This window comes from Tiliqua scincoides, chromosome 1 (assembly GCF_035046505.1).
Source record: "Tiliqua scincoides isolate rTilSci1 chromosome 1, rTilSci1.hap2, whole genome shotgun sequence".
In the NCBI taxonomy this organism is placed as follows: domain Eukaryota; kingdom Metazoa; phylum Chordata; class Lepidosauria; order Squamata; family Scincidae; genus Tiliqua; species Tiliqua scincoides.
In genome coordinates, this window is record NC_089821.1 from 208,582,260 (window position 1) to 208,597,610 (window position 15,351).

Sequence of the window (15,351 nt, forward strand, 5' to 3'; positions counted from 1 at the left end):
CCTGCTTCCCACATGTTATTGCCAATATTAATCAGCTTGCTTAGCCAAACAACAGAGCAATTAACCTCTGGTCTCTGACAACTTGGCCAGCCTTGCATGCTACCCAGTGAAGGTTTAAGTGTGTGCGACTATCTGGGATGTGTGGGGAAGAGAAGACAAGAAATGAAGCAGGGAGGTCATTCTAGACACAACCTCCCTTCTCGTTTTTGGAATTCAGTGTGAGGGTTGTCAGTTGGATAATGCTGTCATCAACTGATGTAAGCTAATTTTTACGCGAGTGCAAGAGGTCAGTCATATAGTGTAAACAGTGTTATTACCAGAACTTTTTAAAATCTAAAATAAGGAGCTACCTGTAGGAAGACATCCAAGGATACAATTAATACACCTTAAATTGTATACAGCATTAAATCTTATTAAAGGCATTTTAATTTTAATGTAATGAAATGGCTTCTAAAAAGTAAGTTTTTCCTCTTGTGCCTTGCTTTTTGGTAATGTGGGTGTTTAGTGTCTGTCTAGCTTAGTTTCAGAACATCTACAGTCTGAAAATATAAAAGCTAGCACTTATCTACATCAGCATGATTGTTGCCAAGCTTTACCCATCCATACAGTCAAAACAATGCCAATTTTTGATTTATGCACGACTGCATGTTTCATGAACAATTCAATAAATATTTGTCTCTTCATATCTTCATATCATATCAAATTTAGAAAACTCTAAAAGCTTTCCTAATTATTCAGAAAGGAAAGTTTAATACTGATTTCTACAAGCTGATGTCCCACAGTGTACAAGAATAAGAGGGAATGGGGTGGAGCCTTGCAGAAATAAACATGTCATTTGGGCAATAAGTTGCAATAGAAAATCGGGAAATGCTTCAGAGAAAACATAATAGAGCAGGCCTGAAAAGAAGGAACAGTTCAGTCTGTGATTCACATGACACCAACATAAATAATTATAATTTCATTAAGAATTTAATTCTTACCTGTTCAGTGCAAATGCATAATGAAACTTCACATGATGGTGCAAAGCTAAGTCAAAGGTTGGAAGTTTTTCTAATGTCTCCACCAGTTCCACAATAGAATTATAATCCTTCCAAGAGACAGGAATAATAAAGAAATGTATTTAACTGATTATAGCAAGAAAGAGAAAACAAAAAGGACTTTAATCTGAACAATTCCAGGTCTTACTCTGACATAATGAAATGACACGGGAGACCACTGTACACTGAAAAGATATGTTAACTGGTGTTCTACAGCCTATCACACAATTAAGGCATTCTTCCTCAGCCTTCTTCTGTCTGTCAAGTCATTATGGCCACAAGATCTTCCAATATGTTGAACCAGACCTTAAAAGATCTGCATAACCAGACTCAGGGCCAAGTCCAAACAGGCAACAGTGCCATTGGAACTCCTGTACCTGCAGTGCAGCAGCCTTTCTGGTATAGCAAAACATGACGTGTTGTGTGCAACCAGGCCACCACTGGAGACAGTGAGCAGTAGTAGCTGCATGACAGCAGTAACACCGAATTCCTGATGACAGAAAGTTGACGCGGATGGAGGTGGGTGGGTGGAACAGGATGGAGAGAACAGGACAGGGATGGGGGCAGAGAGCGGGTATGTCAGGGACGGGAAGGAAGGAGGCAGTTATTGGTGGCAGCTCTACTGACATCCTATACCACTTCCTGACCCTGATTCACTTCCCTAGGTCCAATCAGAATTATGCCAGCCAAACAATCTATGGTTAGTTTGTTTATAGAAGGCACTTTCTATTGTTTTTCTTGTGCTTGCTCTTAATGTACTGCACCATTTGAACTGACATAGCATATCTTTAATTAATTTACCTGCCATTTTCAGAACCCATTTCAAATTTTAAAAATTCAGTGACAGAACTAAAAGAAGATCCATGATTCTAAAAGTGGCACATACTTAATATTATGCAGCTGAGTACACCTTTCCCAATAGTTTCATATACTCTATGAAAACATTGAAGTATAAAATACCAATATGACTGGGATTTAGAGACTGCTGTGAACGAACTCAAATAAATGTTCACTGTGGTTCTGTAGACTGCAGGTCTTCACAAATACTGGAAGTTTTCTGGAAAATTTACTTTCTGGAAAGCTCTTCTGGAGAGCACAAAGTGCTGAAGTAGGAATAATTCAGAAGTTCCTATACAATGAATTGAGGCTTCCTTGTGTGGGTAGAAGCTGTGCTCAAGCCTGTTGGGATCCCACAGACTGTTTTAAAATACTTTTCCTCCAGAATAATACAAGGAGATGAAAGTTAGATCTCTTTCTCTAGCTAGGAATCAAAAAACACCAGTCCAAGCACATATGGACATACACTGTGATTTCTGCAATCTCCTCTTTTGAATGTGTACCTGTCTTCAAATATGTTAGAAGCAGGAAACCCACCAGAGAAGCAATTGGCCCTCTGAATGATGAGGGAGGGAAAGGGGAGATAAAAGGAGACTTAAGAGATAGCAGAGAAATTGAATGAGTTCTTTGCTTCTGTCTTCACGGCAGAAGACCTCGGGCACATACCGCTGCCTGAACGGCCCCTCCTGACCAAGGAATTAAGTCAGATAGAGGTGAAAAGAGAAGATGTTTCAGACCTCATTGATAAATTAAAGATCAATAAGTCACCAGGCCCTGATGGGATCCACCCAAGAGTTATTAAGGAATTGAAGAATGAAGTTGCTGATCTCTTGACTAAAATATGCTACTTGTCCCTCAAAACGGCCACGGTGCCAGAAGATTGGAGGATAGCAAATGTCACACCAATTGTTAAAAAGGGAAGGGGGGGGGACCCAGGAAACTATAGGCTGGTCAGCCTAACATCTATACCGGGTAAGATGGTGGAATGCCTCATCAAAAACAGAATCTCAAAACACATAGACGAACAAGCCTTGCTGCGAGAGAATCAGCATGGCTTCTGTAAGGGTAAGTCTTGCCTCACGAACCTTATAAAATTCTTTGAAAAGGTCAACAGGCATGTGGATGTGGGAGAACCCATAGACATTATATATCTGGACTTTCAGAAGGCGTTCGACACGGTCCCTCAGCAAAGGCTACTGAAAAAACTCCACAATCAGGGAATTAGAAGGCAGGTCCTCTCATGGACTGAGAACTGGTTGAAGACCAGGAAACAGAGAGTGGGTGTCAATGGGCAATTTTCACCATGGAGAGAGGTGAAAAGTGGTGTGCCACAAGGATCTGTCCTGGGACCGGTGCTTTTCAACCTCTTCTTAAACGACCTGGAGACAGGGGTGAGTAGTGAGGTGGCTAAGTTTGCAGATGACACCAAACTTTCCCGAGTGGTGAAAACCAGAAGTGATTGTGAGGAGCTCCAGAAGGATCTCTCCAAACTGGCAGAATAGGCAGCAAAATAGCAAATGCGTTTCAATGTAAGTAAGTGGACAAGTTTCTGGAGGAAAAATCCATTACGGGTTACAAGCCATGATGTGTATGTGCAACCTTCTGATTTTAGAAACGGGCTATGTCAAAATGCCAGATGCAAGGGAGGGAACCAGGATGCAGGTCTCTTGTTATCTGGTGTGCTCCCTGGGGCATTTGGTGGGCCGCTGTGAGATACAGGAAGCTGGACTAGATGGGCATATGGCCTGATCCAGTGTGGCTGTTCTTATGTTCTTAGTGGCTCTGTGTTTACACTGAGATGCTATTATATCAGTTACACATTACCATTAGATACCATTCCTGAAGTTAGACCAGTTTTGGGAAGGTCAGCGTAGGGAGGCTCCTGGTAATAAAGTTGCTCTCAAAGATTCCAGGACACATATGGAAGTTTTCCACACAATCCACTATATCCCATCTATTACACTTATACAGTATCCCCTAATATGATAATACACTCAATGTTTAAAAAAAAAATGAACTCTGAATCCACTAGGTACCCATCCCTTTTCACAGACTTTATTCATCTATGCCTATGTTGCCATGGAAACAAAGTTATATTAAATCTGGCAATGCTAAGAGTGCTTTCACTGTGCAAAGAGACATAAGTGCCAGTGAGCCATTTATCCAGAGCTTCCCTTGTGCGTCACTATGCTCTTTTCATTGGAAGCAGTACCTAACCCAGATCCATTACAGGCCAAACATTTACACTGAGAGATTTCTCAAATGGCATCTACAAAAGATATAATGGACTAATTATACTGTCAGTGAGAAGCCTACTATTGGCAGTGTGAGGGTGGAATAAAGATAACAGAAGTAATACATGTAAATTAAGCGATAGGGTCCTACCTGAATATCTCTGTAAGACAAGAGCAAGTTTATCACAATGTCGGCAGATAGAAGCTCAATGTTATCCACTCGCTGTCGTATCCTTGCCAGTTCTGCAGCCAGTTCTTTGCCTGTGTACAGGTCCCGAGCTTTTCTGATATCATTAAGAATCGATTCCCTGAAGTATCGGCTAGAATAGAAAAGAAAATCATCTATTTAAGCCTGCACAGGGTCAGGGTTTGTGTGTGTACATGCACATGCATGTGGCCGTGCCAGCCCAATGACTGGCCCATGAAGTGCTCCCTCTAGGTCCATGTGCTACAGCCTCCCAGTTAAGTGTGCCTTGTCTGCAGTGATGCAAGGTGTTAAATGCTGGATGGGGTGCTCTTTGTCATGCTGTGGTTGGATTTTTAGCAAGCAGTTCATGGATTTGCTTATGTGGGATCCTGAATCCCTCTCTTCTTATGTCCCTGCTGTTTATGGTCACTCATGCAAAAGACAAGTGCCTTGCTCGTTAGGGCAAGTTCCTTGGCAGCGTTCAAACCTCTCTTGCCTGGCTCCCAGCCTGTGCACTTCCTCTTAAGGAAGGTGAACTGGGACACTTCCCTTACAAAGAAAAGCTACAACATTTGGGGCTGTTCAGTTTAGAAAGAAGACACCTGAGAGGGGCATAACCGAGACATATAAAATTATACATAGGATGGATAAGACGGATAGATGGCAGTTATTTTCCCTCTCTCAAAACACCAAAACCAGGGGACATCCAGTAAAATTTGACTAGCGAGAGAGTTAAGAACATAAGAACACAAGAAGAACCCCACTGGATCAGGCCATAGGCCCATCTAGTCCAGCTTCCTGTATCTCACAGCGGCCCCACCAGATGCCCCAGGGAGCACAGCTGATAACAAGATAACTGCATCCTGGTGCCCTCCCTTGCATCTCACATAGCCCATTTCTAAAATTAGGAGGTTGTACATACACATCATGGCTTGTAACCCGTAATGGATTTTTCCTCCAGAAATTTGTCCAATCCCCTTTTAAAGGCACCCAGGCCAGATGCCGTTACCACATCCTGCGGCAAGGAGTTCCAAAGACAGATGCAAAGAACTCATTCAATTTCTCTGCCATCTCTAAGTCTCCTTTTATCTCCCCTTTCCCTCCCTCACCATCCAGAGAGCCAACCGCTTCTCTGACGTGTTTCCTGCTTCTAACATATTTGAAGAAGCTTTTATTATTCCCCTTAATGCTGCTGGCCATGTGTTCCTCATAGTTAGAACAGACAAAAGGAAATATTTCTTTACCTAGTGCGTAATTAATCAGTGGAACTCCTTGCCACAGGTGATGCCACCTGAAGGCCTAGAAGCCTTTGAAAGGGAATGGGACAGATGTATGCTGGCAAAGTCTATCACAGGTTATAAGTCATGATGACTATATGCAACTTTCAGGTTTTAGAGGTAGCCTATCTCTGAATGCCACATGCAAGAAAGTGGCAACAGGATACAGGTATCGTGTTGTCTTGTGAGTGAATGTATCTAAAGGGGCACTTTGAAATATGGGAAGTTGGACTAGTTGGGCTTTGGCCTGATCCAGCAGGGCTCTTTTTATGTTTTTACACCTTTAGGCAATGAACTACCAGCACCAGTGCTGTTGAGGCTCCCCCATGATTCCCCATGCCAGTCATGTCCCATTACTCCCCCCATGTCATCCCCATGCCAGTACCCCCCCCTGCACAAAAGGTTTCTTTCAGCTGGCAGATGCCCCATGGGAAGTCCTAGGTGCCTGGAGACTTGCTCCTCCTCCCCTTCCTCCCTACCCCACTGAAGAATTTGCCCATCTAGCCTGATATAGATTACAGCTCCAAGGTTACTGCTCCACGCATATTGATGCCATATGCTGTGTTTACTGTATCTATTGCCCACAGATACATCTTTCCCCTTTTTGATAGGTTTTGGCCATGAGAATTCTCCAACAGAAGAACCACAGTGAGAACTCCTACCTTGAACTGGCCTGTGCCACCTTCAAAAGTTGAACAAAACGGTCAGTCAAGGGCAAGCATATAGGCCCAAGGAACAGTTCGAAGCTGGGCTGCATCAGTTCGGTCAATCCCTTCACAAAACTGCTTTCACAGCAATATACTTTGTTGTGGGGTGTTATCATATATGGAACAAATATGTAGTTGCCAATACACATCTGTGAGGTGTGAAAAAATACAAGTATTTAAAAAGCAAGTACTTTGCATAGATTATATTAAAATGAGGCAGTAATGCATAGAAGCTAAGGCTACATATAAGGCTTCCTATACTGGATACAATGCTCATAAATCTCTGTAAAAATACAATGGTTTTTCTTTTAAATGGATTCTGATGCCAAGCTGGGTATTAAAGAAATAAACTCAGACTTTGGTATCTGCAGGGGATTCATTCCCAGACCCCCCATGGATACAGAAACCCACGGATAAAGAAATCCGTGGGTCCAGTCCATGGGACCTCCAGACGCAACAAAGATGTTCTCAGGTTGCCATGTGGTGGTGTTTGAAACAAAAGCAAATCGAAGCACAAACATCACAGACACAGCAACAACTGAACCAGAAGCACATACAAAAATGGAATGCATCAGTTAATTCCACATGTTCTTGGAACAGTAGCATTTTTAGCTGTTACATACCACATCAGTTGCAGGGTAGGGATACAGATCCGGGCCTCCAACAATGAATGGCATAAAGGAACGGGTAACTTCATGTGCATTCATTGGTGGCAAACATTAAGTCAGAGTTGTACATACAAATTTTATCCATTACTTATGTAGTACAGGTTTGGTGCTACTTTTCTGCCAGCTACTTTTCTCACATTTGCAGTGCAGGTGTGTAATGAATGAACACATTCTGACTACTTTTAGGCATGGTGAGGTATTCTGCCTTAATTTTGGGGAGGTAAACATCTGAATAGCTACTTTAAATATTATATTAGTGGCACATGAAGGGAATGGTTTGAACAAATCTCTCCCCCCACGTGATTAAAACAGAATGTTCTACTGTGCCAGGCAATGAAGGCAGCACACATGCCATTGGAGCCCACACAGCACAAATGATCACAGAGGGGCTGGCTGGGTAAGTATCATCCAAACCAGCCTCTTACAATACTCTAGTTTCAGAAACTAGAAACTTTGTATGCAAAAAGTCCCAGCTCATTTCATCCCATCTCACTGCAGAGCTGGGAAAGAACCTTGTTTGGAACCCTAGAGAGCTGCTGTCAGCAAGTTGTAGTCAATACTGATCTACATGAACCAATGGTTTGACTAAATTTAAGGCAGCATATTATGCATTTAATTAAAACCTTCCACAGAATCTAGTTGGTGTTATTGACATACCATCCAGCATCTAGATAGTGATATTAATCATAACAGAATAGCAAGAGAACAACTTTTAGTGCAAGTGAAATATCGGGCTCATGGGGGTGAAAAGAATTATGACCTACTTAGAATAAAAGGTTGAAATCAGAAATGAAATTTATGTTTCCTTCAATCTCAGTGGAACTTGCTTCCAAATAACCAAACATACAGCCCAATCCTATCCCTTGTCTCCCCTGCCAACACAGCCATGCTGCAGGAGCATGCACCACAATCTGCAAAGGGGGGAGCCCCCGAGGTCTCCTTTTGGTAGGAACATTTGTTTTCTTACTTGGGGGTAAGGCTCTGAAGCCTGGAAGGGTCAACACAGACCTGCCATAGCAAAATCGCTGGCACAAGTCCACGTGGATCAGGCTGGGGGAATCAGGTCCATGAAGGTGGTTTGGATTCAGTGGATGCTGCTGCTGCCAAACTCATCCTCTCCTCCCTGCCCCCACCACCCCCTGGTGCCCAGACCAACTCTTGTTCTGCCTCTCCCACTGGCTTACTTGGGTCAGTGGGCCTGCCACAACCCATCACTGTGTATTTATGACTATCATAAGGCTGTATCTGCTGGCGGAATATTAGTTACACCAGCAGATTAGCCCAATAGGATAGTGTTGGACAGTAACCATCCTCTTTGCAAGAACGACAACTCTCAATGGCTGTAAAGATCCTGACAGTTCTTGGGAATCTGAGATATATTTATTATAGAATTTGTCACTGTCACATCATGGCTTTGTGTTGTAATCTCACAGCACTCATTATGTCCTTCTGTAATTATTCTTGGTTAGCTTGATAGGAAAATTGCCATGATGATGATGCTGAATCCATTCTTCTTTTTAGAGCCCTTGTATTATTCCTCTCTGAGAACATCCAAAATAACCATATTGTATCCATCACACTGTTGAAAGTACATCTCAGCAGGGACCTTTTTTTCAAACAGTCATAACAGATGGCAAAATTTAGAGCATATTATTAAACCAATTTCTGCCATAATTTTTAGCAATGAAATCCACTTGACATGTGCTAATACTGCAGTGAAAACAAATATACAGCAGGGACTCTCCTTTCACAAAGAAGAAATGAAAGGTTTGCTATTTAGTAGAGAAGCAATAGAATGAGGACTAGCAAAGTTAATATGATTACTCAGCAAATTAAAATTCCGATATGCTTTCTCGTCTTTCATCAGGTGCTCAATGCTCACAATTGCTTAGGATGTGATAAATTCACCACCTATTTCTGCTCCACGTCATTTTCTTGTGGCAATCCTGCAGAGCCCTGAGTCATTCTAACTTGGGGAATACCAGATTCTATCACATGCACATGAGGAATAATAAAAACAGATCCACTGGAAACGACATGGATAGGTCATTGCAAGGCAACTGCCTGGAGTAAAAAATATTAATGGTGGAACTGCCCACACAGAGTAGGATAACAGTATATTGTCTCCTTTTTCAAAAATACAAAATAGAAATAGTTGGCATCAGCATTCTTTGGACAGAAAAATTAATAAATGAGAAAAGTTAGACATTCATAAAATTCAAGAATCTTTAAAGACTTGGGGGTATGCACATTTATGCACAAGGCCTAATCCCAGTGATGTAGCTAGGACATTTGACGCCTGGGGCCCAGAAATGTTTGACACCCTCCAACAAGGCAAATTTATTTATTTATTTATATCACCCTTCCTCTAAGGAGCTCAGGGTGGTGGGCACATGGTTCTTATTTTGTCCTCACAACAACCCTGTGAGGTAGGTGAGGCTGAGAGATCATAACAGTCATGACATGAAATGAGTAATAATCATGGCCAGAAAATAAATGCAGTGAATATCTCCCCACAAGCAATGGATGAACATCAGCGCCCTCCCATACTATTGCTTCCCTGCACATAGTGCTCAGTGACATATGGCCCTTGCATCTGGAAGTTCAATGTAACCATCACAGTTAATAATAATAGTCCACCATGAATGTTTAGAATCCACTTTAAAAGTCATCTAAGCCAGTGACCAACAACACTCAAACTTCCCACCAGTGGTATCACTAAAGTTGGTGTCACCCAGTGAGGAAACACATGGTTTCACCCCCATTAACTTTATTCATTTTACTATATAATTGTGCAGGTCACCCAACAAATCAGTGACCAACAAAAAAAACCAGTGACCAACTTAGGGCCCAATCCTATTCAGCGCACGTTTGCAGGCCCGTGCACAGGTGGAGTGCTGGTGCTAGCCCAGCACTGACCAGCGTTGGACTAGCACCAGTAGAGCACCGGAGCTCCGCTGCTCAGCAGTCGCATGGACCACTGGGCAGCAAAGAGGTAGGTAGCTGTGTCGGGGGAGGTGGCTTCTGGGGTGGGGGGAGGTGGTCGAGGGTGGAGAGGAGGTGAGTCAGGGGAGGGAGATGGGCAGGAGGGACGCAGGAGGGATGCCATGTCCACATGGCATGGAGGCTCTGAATTCTATGCCGATCCATGGGTTGTCATAGAATTGAGTAGCTCCATTGCTGGGCTACTCGCTTTACCTGGGGGAAGGGGACAAAAATCCCCTTCTCCTGAGGAGGTGGCGGCAGCTGCCTAGGATGCACTGGATGCAGAGGCAGCCATTTCTGGCACCCAGGATTGGGCTGCCTATCACACGCACACAACTGAATAGGAGTTCTTATATTAGCTCTGATACATGAAAAAGGGAGCTGACAAAAATCTACTTTTTGTTACAGAAGACAGTTGTAATTTTGTATCATAGCAATACCTTATTGGTTCCATGCTGTGTCATAACAACACCTCGTTAGCTCTCAGAACATTCAGGGCCCAATCCTATCCAACTTTCCAGCATCGCAATGCAGATCTGTGGTAAGGGAACAAACGTTCTCTTACTTTGAGGAGGCCTCTATGACTGCTCCCCATACTGCAGGATATATCTTGCAGCCTGTTGGCACTGCTGCACTGGTGCTGGAAAGTTGGATAGGATTGGGCTGTCAGTCTCATTGTCACCTTTGAGCTAAGGAAATCCATGTTGCATAAGTCAGTTGTGTTTTTTTCCTGTTTATTTGGATATAACGTTTGATTCATTGGCAACCTTCAGTCTAGGGAGACTATGGTATCGTGCTCTGAAAAGTGGTTCTGGAACAGCGTCTAGCATGGCTGAAGAGGCCAATTCAGGAGTGACAATCCCTTCCACACTGGGAGCAAATGTAGTCTGTCCCTGGTGTGTCTCCCTGGCTGTGGGCCTTCCTTCTTTGCCTCTTTGCCTCAGTCTGTTGGGCAAGTGCCTCTTCAAACTGGGAGAGGCCATGCTGCACAGCCTGCCTCAAAGCATTTGAAAGAACACAGATAATTCAAAACGAGTTCTTTCATTACATACTCCCATAAATAACACATCAAATGATATTATATAACATGATAGCATTATTCCTAAAAACCATGATTCCCACAATTTTGGTCACTAGTGGTGACAGTCCCGTCCCCCCCGGTGTCACTAATACCTAGTGGTTCCATGCTGTGTCATCACATCTCCTTGGCTCGTCGTACAATCAGTCTCATTGGTCCATTCTGAGTTAAAGAAATCTACTTTTTGTTACAGAAGACAGTTGTATTTTTGTTATCTGGTTTTTGGCCATAACATTGGATAGAAAGCAGATATTATACTCTAGATGCTTCATGAAATTACACACTGAATGGTATATAAAATGATAGCATTCTTCCTAATAACCTAAAAATCGTGATTGTCATGATTTTGGTCACTTGTGGTATCACACACACACCCTCGAGGGTGGCACTTCACTTGCTCCCTTAGCTAGCTATCTCACTGCCTAATACTTCTTATTCTCTGCCCCCTCCTTACATTTGGTACTCATGCATAGAAGCTTAATTATGCATGCGTGCACACCTGTACATCTCATGCACACACACACATTACTGAATAGTGAAAGAAGGAATGGCAGAGAGGAGGGGGCCAATCCAAATTACTTGTGTCCCTGCTCTCCTTCCTGATCCTTTAATCCTCTGCATGAAGCAAACAGGTTTCACCACATGCAGAGTTTATTCCATTTTCTGGTTGAAGTAGTATTATGTGCAAATAAGTTTTGGGTTGCAGATACCTCAAACAAAGCAAAGCACTTCAGATTGTCATGCTTGGACCTAATACATTGTTTCCAACCCAGCTCTTCACAAGAGAGGGCAGGATTGTGCTCTTGGTTTTCAACTGACATTAATATATTAATCTACTACCTTCTCACTACACTCAGGTAACAAGCAACTGCCACTAGTAAATAAAATGTGGGGAGGGACACATCTCCCAAAATAATTAGCCCTGGGTCCCCACTATATCTGCCTGCTTCACATGTCTCCAACACTGGTGCAGCTGCAGCAAATTCCGACTGCTGTGTACATTGTGAAACTTCTTTCATAGTCATATTCTTCTCCAACTAAGAAGCACTGCAAGTACTGGAACTACATAAGTCTTAAAGAAGCACAACTGCAATGTCATTCGTAGTGCAAAAATGAATGAACTAGAATTTGGCTGTCTGCTTGAAATTTGAGTGGGTTGAGACAGGAAGGCTTTAGAAGCAACATCAGAGATGGACAAGATACACCAAGTTGTGCAAACATACTACAGAGATTTTAAGGTTGGCACTCAGAGATAGTTTAATGAACCTTCATTTCTGCGAAGCTGAGCACACCTCATTTTCACTGATTTCAGTACTTAAGAACGGCAGCACTTCAGGTCAATTCAATACAATGAAACATTCTGAAGCATCTTTTGTCTCATTTCTAAAATATATAGTAATCATGTTCTAACACGTTTCCTGTCCCTGATACAGTTTCTGATGTAGTCACCAAAATACATAGCACAGTGGTAAAGATATCCTGCCCAGCTCTGCCACTGGACTTCCTCTGCATGATTGCAACTGCCTATGATGTATGTGCCAAACTTTAGATAACTGTGATGCCAACTGAAGGAGAAAAACCACAAGTTTTCCTTCCCCAAACAAAGCACATTACAAAGAAATAGTGCCAAGTAGTTCAAAACCCGTATGAAAGAAGACCATCTCCTAAGAGTAACAGCAAATAAATGCTTAACCTCACAAGCTGAAGAATGTGAGGTGTTCTTGCAACTATCCACCTTCTCCGCTACTTCCCTTTCTTTCTTGGAAGTGCTTTCAAAACCCTAACAAGTTTCAGATAAGTTTAAAGCCTTTTGCTAGCAATTTTTCTGCCACACCCAAAAATGAACTTGGCCCTTTTTATTCTGTTCCAACAAGGCTTCCCTGAATTCTCAAGAAATACCATACATTGAATAGGCAACAGCTAAGAAGTTAAAGATTACTGGTCCATTCCATCTTACTGGCTGCTAGAAACTGAAATATTGCAGCAGGCACACCCGCATTCTTCCTTACAGACTCTTCCCTCTATAGAGTCTACAGGTCCTTTTCAAGGGAAGAATGAGGGTGTGTGCCTCCTGCAATATTTGCGTTCCTAGCTGCCATTAAACTAAGGGTTCAATGTATGAATCTTTATACTGATTCAGCAGGGTTTTTCTCATGTTCAAGGGCCAGGATGCTTTATGGCAGTGTGGGGACATGTTGCCCTATTAGTTGTCCGCGCTGGTAAGAGTAGGATGCTTAGGGCCAATCCTATCCAAATTTCCAGCACTGGTGCAGCCGCAATGTAACCCCAACGTAAGGGACCAAATGTTCCCTTACCTTGAGGAGGCCTCAGTGACTGCTTCCCCACCACAGGATGCAGTGTATGCCCCATTGGCATGGCTGCCCTGGCACTGGAAAATTGGATAGGATTGGGCACTTATCTGTCTATAGTACACACAGCTTGCAGGAACAAAGAGCAACACTCACCTGCACTAGCCCTGAAGGAAGACAAAAGGAAAACAGAAAGTGGGGTGCAAAGGGGAGAGAATCAAGGAACTGTGCATGTGTGATGACAAAAAAGAATAGAGATGAATGACAGAAAGTTTCCCAGCAGGAGTAGGTAAACATGGCACCCAACAGCAGCTTTACAAAATTAACAGCACAATTCTATACATGTTTACTCAGAAGTAAGTGCCACTGTGTTCAATGGGGCTTACTCCTGGGTACATGTGTATAGGAGTGTAATTTTAAGCTTACAGTTTTGCAAGCAGGGAGTCAGGTATTTTGAACAGAGATGGAAAAAATGGCAACATCATAGAAAATTCAATGGAATACGGTTAAAATCTTCAAACAAATAAATGGTCAAATGAACATAGCTGCATGGCACAGAATTTCAAGCACTGAAATGGTTTTTAAAAGCATACTTACATTATTCTTCTGGCAAATAATTTCCTACAAAGGAAGGATAGATACATATGCATTATAGGTTGTACATAATTGAACTCTTGAGTGTATCTGACATTGTATTTGTTCTTACATTACTGGGAACTCATCTATGGGAATTAAAAAAACTGGTACAATATTGGTCATTGAACCCAATGTATACAAGTACAGTTGTAACCTTTTCACTGGTCCCATTCCTATCTATGCCTATCACAGCTTGGCCCACACACTTTAAACAGGAGGTACTTTTCTGCCTAATTTGTATATGTGAGCCTGTTAAAATTTCAAGAAGTCACAAGAAGCAAGATCAGAGAAAAGTGGAAACCCTAAATACAAAACAGGGAACAAGTTACTAAGACTGGAATCCTATGCGTGCTTACATGAGAGTAAGCCTTACTAAATTCAGTGGCACATGCTTCCGAGTAAACCTGCATAAGACAGAGCTACAAGTCCTGTTAGCAAAATACCTAGTTGTTAATTATTTGCAGAACAAAGTTATTTGTTAATGAATGCATTTACAATTCTGAATATTTGTGATGGTGCAAATGCTGGAATAACAACATCATGACATTGTGCCAGCATTGCTTCTTCTGCATTTATGAAATGGCAAGCCATCAGAAATATAATGACCTAATCAAAAAGCACTTTATCTACCAAAACCTTTCCCTGCAGAAGCTTCACTGATTCTACCAAGATTAATGCCATCAATCCAACAATCAAGGTTCACAGGCTGTTCTAAGGACTCATAATGCCAAAATCTTCATTCAGCCCCACTGTATATAAATTTGCAGTGGTTATACATTTTACAGTCCAATTCAATGCTGGGTTTAAACTGCAAGATCTCTGATCTATCAGAGTAAACTCTGTTTGGGCAGGAAAGCTATGGCACCACTGTGCACTTTGCGCTGAAAGCACAAATGGCCTGATCCAATTCCCCCTTTTCCTGGACGGACATGGCTCCAAAGACTTCTTAGATTTATGCCAGCAAAAAAGTCTCATTAGAGACCAGGTGGTCTACAGGGAGGTAAATAAAAATTTTTATTTATCTCTCCCATCTGTGGGCCTATAGTAAACAAAGTAATGCATTTGTGCTGGAGAAGTAACATAGTAATTCCGTATGGAGTCTGTCCTACACGATACATTTGAGGTTCCTAATAAGTTATCAAAAAGGGCACAAATGTCTGCATAAGCTTGTAAATATGAAAACTGTTGATGAGTGAGGAGAGGGTTTGGAGGCAGAGTTGCAATTTAAGTTGGAACAAAGAAATGCTATTCAGTCGCATGCCTGGGTATCTTTGCAGGAGCAATGAACAAAGAGCCAGCACCAAAACTGGAATTAAACAGAACACGGCTTATTAAATGAACATGATCTATAAAACTAGCTAATAAGATCAGGGTGGAAAGGGATCGGCAACCAATC

At 42.3% G+C, this 15,351-nt stretch overlaps 1 protein-coding gene across 1 annotated transcript in view; it reads right to left on the reverse strand.

The window, feature by feature from the left end:
* Nucleotides 1-15,351, reverse strand: part of MAP3K5 (mitogen-activated protein kinase kinase kinase 5) — a 119,521-nt gene that overhangs the window by 70,583 nt on the left and 33,587 nt on the right. The window contains exons 3-6 of the mRNA XM_066611226.1: nt 13,917-13,940; nt 6,235-6,428; nt 4,260-4,428; nt 981-1,087 (exon numbers count right to left, since the gene is read on the reverse strand). Of these exons, the coding sequence (XP_066467323.1) occupies nt 981-1,087; nt 4,260-4,428; nt 6,235-6,428; nt 13,917-13,940 (494 nt within the window). The remainder of the gene's footprint in view (nt 1-980; nt 1,088-4,259; nt 4,429-6,234; nt 6,429-13,916; nt 13,941-15,351) is intronic.